Source organism: Nilaparvata lugens, chromosome 4 (assembly GCF_014356525.2).
Source record: "Nilaparvata lugens isolate BPH chromosome 4, ASM1435652v1, whole genome shotgun sequence".
NCBI lineage: Eukaryota > Metazoa > Arthropoda > Insecta > Hemiptera > Delphacidae > Nilaparvata > Nilaparvata lugens.
This window is the reverse complement of record NC_052507.1, coordinates 49515421-49519065: the sequence shown is the minus strand read 5'-3', so window position 1 is coordinate 49519065 and position 3645 is coordinate 49515421. Positions and strand designations below refer to the sequence as shown.

The 3645-nt window shown below is 37.0% G+C and overlaps 1 protein-coding gene across 1 annotated transcript; it reads right to left on the bottom strand.

Annotated features, from left to right (window-relative positions):
- Window positions 1-817: 817 nt before the first annotated feature.
- On the bottom strand, window positions 818-2156 carry LOC120350836. Its single transcript, XM_039425739.1, has 2 exons — window positions 1804-2156; window positions 818-1180 (listed from the first exon to the last, which is right to left on the bottom strand). Exons 1-2 carry the CDS (start codon window positions 2129-2131, stop codon window positions 1158-1160), a joined length of 351 nt encoding a protein of 116 aa, XP_039281673.1. The 5' UTR covers window positions 2132-2156; the 3' UTR covers window positions 818-1157.
- Window positions 2157-3645: the final 1489 nt, after the last annotated feature.

Genomic DNA, 3645 nt, shown 5'->3' with positions numbered 1-3645 from the left:
GTGAGAGTGACTCCCCCAGGAGGAGCTTCACATGATTTGGCTTGCAACGTGAGGCATTGCAAATCAAGCTTCACATGATTTGGCGCCCAACGTGGGGCATTGAAGAGGTGGATAATCGACTACGAGGATTATTTAGTTGCTCAGTATACTATAGCGCTGACAACGGGAAAATTTTTTGAAAAATTCATGGTTGTGAATTTCTTCAGATTAATATTAACTGTTCACTGTTATACAAAACAGCAAAACGTGCCATACCAATTTTTGAACAGAAAAGAAATTTATCGATTGATGAATTTTTAGAGAAAGAATCGAACTCAGAATTTTATATTGTGTTATCGAAGTTGGTCATATTATAAGTCATAGGTTAAGAAATACCATAAGAAAGGTCATATTATTTGAAGAATATTAGGTCTATATTGAAACAATTTATAAAAAAATTATGGAAAAGAGGATTGAAGTTATTTACATTTTTTTAAATTTTTAAAGCATAAAGAGGGAAGTAAATTAAATCACGGATATATTGCGGATAATTCAAGTAGAACGCTGCAGCTTTTATATAAAATTTTGCAAAGAATACTAGCCCTATATATAGATTGCGGCAAGAAATTATAAAAAGTAAAATATTTATAATAATAAGAGTAATAAATTATAAGAGACGTACCTTCGTTATCGCATAATTATCCATTGTGTATCCTTTATTAACATCGTTTTATGTCAACGATATTGCTAATTTGATTCTCTTCATCACTGAACAAATTATTGAATCACACTTTTGTATTTCTTCATTGAACGAATTTTTTTTACACTATCTCAACTTTTGATCATCATTCATTTGTAATCTTTCACATAACCTCACATATTCGCGGACGTTTCACTGCACTCGCATCATTGTATCATCCAATAAATTATGGAAGAAACACACTGCATCCTGGAGACCACATCAGCGATTTCAGAGACGGAAGATGTCGCGCGGGAGAAACGCCCATGTACCACCGTTCCAGAGGTTCAGATGCCCACATCTAACGTCACAGAACCATTGCCGCCAGTTGAGGACCGCACACCCACCCTTTCCTTGCAAGAAGTAAGCATCAGACTGAAAGCATTCAACGATGCATATGAAGAAAGCAGACGATCAAAGGAAGACCCTACGCTCGTTATCACGCTGGATGGGAACGCCATCCTGAAAGCAATACAGAATGCATTTGAAGGAAACATACAAGCAAATGAAGAAATAATTGAAGACGTCCGACAGGTGCGGATAGCATGTGAACAAGGTTTTGATCTTGAAAAACTGGAACAAAGGTTAAATGAAGCAGCAGGGGGAAGCAGGACGGTAACATTGCAAGTTGAGGAGGAATGTCAAACAATGAAAACCAATATTGGACCAGTGATCGAGCCCACGCACGCGGAAATAAACATACTCGAAAAGGAGGTTAAGGTCAAACAAGCAAGAGAAGAAATAATTAAAGAAAACAAACAAGCAATAGAAGAAATAATTAAAGAAAACAAACAAGCAAGAGAAGAGATAATTAAAGAAAACAAGAAAGCAAGGGAAGAATTAAAGAAGGAAATCCAACAGTGGAGGAAAGCAAGTGAACAAGGTTTTGAGAAACTGGATCAACAGTTGGAGGAAGCAGCGGAAAGAAGCAGGATGTTGGGACAGCAAATCAAGGAGAAAAGTCAGACAATTAGAATCAATAGTGGACCAGAGACTGAGCCCATGCATGCAGAAGCAAACATACTCGACGAGGAGGTCATAAAACAGGCAAGCGAACGTGAAACGTGTATGGAAAACCAACCCACCGAGAATATTAGGACTGAGATCGCACCGCACCCCGCAGAACGCCAGGAGGGAACGGACGACATCACCAGCCAAGCCGAGGACGTCATCAATGGCATGGAGGGACAACCCGTACCACCACCCGCAGAATGCCAAGACGAGCCGGACGACATCACCCGCCAAGCTGAGCATGACATCCATCAGGTAGAGGGACAGCCCGTACCACCGCGCGCAGACCACCAGGAGTCCAAGGACGTTGCCCGCCGAGTAGAAGAGCAGCCCGGACCGCCGACCGCCCGTATCTCCGAGCCACCGAGGACAGCACCTGTAACAGATAAACCCAGCACTCATGAAGATAGTTCGCCAGACAATAGAAATAAAACAAAAATTCACAACAAATCAAAATCACCACCAAACTGAAAACCCATGACCAAAACAACAAACAAGACGTCAAAGAAGAAAATCATCTAATAGAAATTCATACACCGCTGTCATGTTAGGCTAAAATTGAATATCAAATTTCTCCCCACCATACAGAAAAGAGAAACAGTGGCAAAAAGGATCTATCTACACCGCCGTCATGTTAGGCTGAAATCCTACATCAAATCTTTTACCAGCATTCAAGAAAAAAGGAAAACAATATTAAGAAGAATCTATTCACACCGCAGTCATGTCCGGTTAAAATCAAACAGACTGTACACCGGCATGCAAAAAAGAAAAAAATTGTATTATCAACAGAAAATAATTATAAATTAGAAATAACATGAAGTTAGTAGTGAATAGGAGGAAAGAAAATAAACAAAGTTTATTTGAAAAAATGTGTAAATCTAACCTCGAAATACAGAATCGATAGAAAAATCTATTCAGAACCAAAGCCTGTTCGATAATTTTCTTCGTCACACCAACCAATGTGTACGAAATCATAGAGTCAATGTTAATGGAATCAAAGCAATATCGTTATTTAATTATTGTAACCTATTATTTAATGTGGAATTATAAGTAAAAAACGCAACCAAAAATATATATTTATGTTAATTTGCACGAAATGCGCATGTTCTATGTCATATAAATGTATTGCTAAAAAGCTAAAAAGAAAATGAAATTCTTACCTTCAAATGTGAAATTTATTATTGTTGCATCAAAAGATCATGAATTGTAATTCAAATTGATAAATATAATCTTGAAAGCATAATATTTGTAACCAGCATTGATAAAAATCAAGAAAACCATTTCAAGTGTAACCCTGTTTGTACACAACGTACTAAGCGCAAATAAGGAATTGCTCGAGTCAAACGGTAGACAATTGTCAAGTCACCGAAGTTAAATCACACTCTCACCCAATTTATGTAAAAGCCAGAATAAAGAGTCAAAACCTGTAATAACCATGAAAAAATGATGAAAATCTATATTTGTTGCAAATACTGTTCAAATCTTAAGAAGTAATATGTGAAATTTTGTATATTTGTTATAGTTATGGGTCTGCTCATAAGCCACCCGTGAATGGAAGTTGTGGAGTTGTTTTAATGAAGGATCCAAAGAGACCTCATTAATTATTGTATTTCGATTGTATCCAATGAAAGGAACAATCAATTATTTATTTTCTCGTAGCCAAAAGTGCACGATATATTGTTTTTAGTGTTAAGTGTGGAGTTTTCGTAGAAGTAAGGAGATGAAATAGTGTATTCATCACAATATCGGATTTTTCAAATAGTCATTGTTTCGACTCGTCTCCCAATTACCTATTTAAAATATCCTGGGGGCTTTTGTGTGATGAATCTTTCAAATAGACCTCATGAGAAGAGAGAAAAATTGTGATTACCTTTTAAAATGAAAGAATTTGCTAAAGGAATAGTTAGCGACCGAGC

Bases quoted from the DNA above. Each gene is read 5' to 3' on its own strand.
- LOC120350836 (XM_039425739.1), bottom strand. From the start codon at position 2,131: ATGAGTGCTGGGTTTATCTGTTACAGGTGCTGTCCTCGGTGGCTCGGA. The intron at 1,181-1,803 runs GTGGGTTGGTTT...TATTGCTTTCAG, and splicing joins TCTCAGTCCTAATATTCTCG to GATGGCGTTCCCATCCAGCG.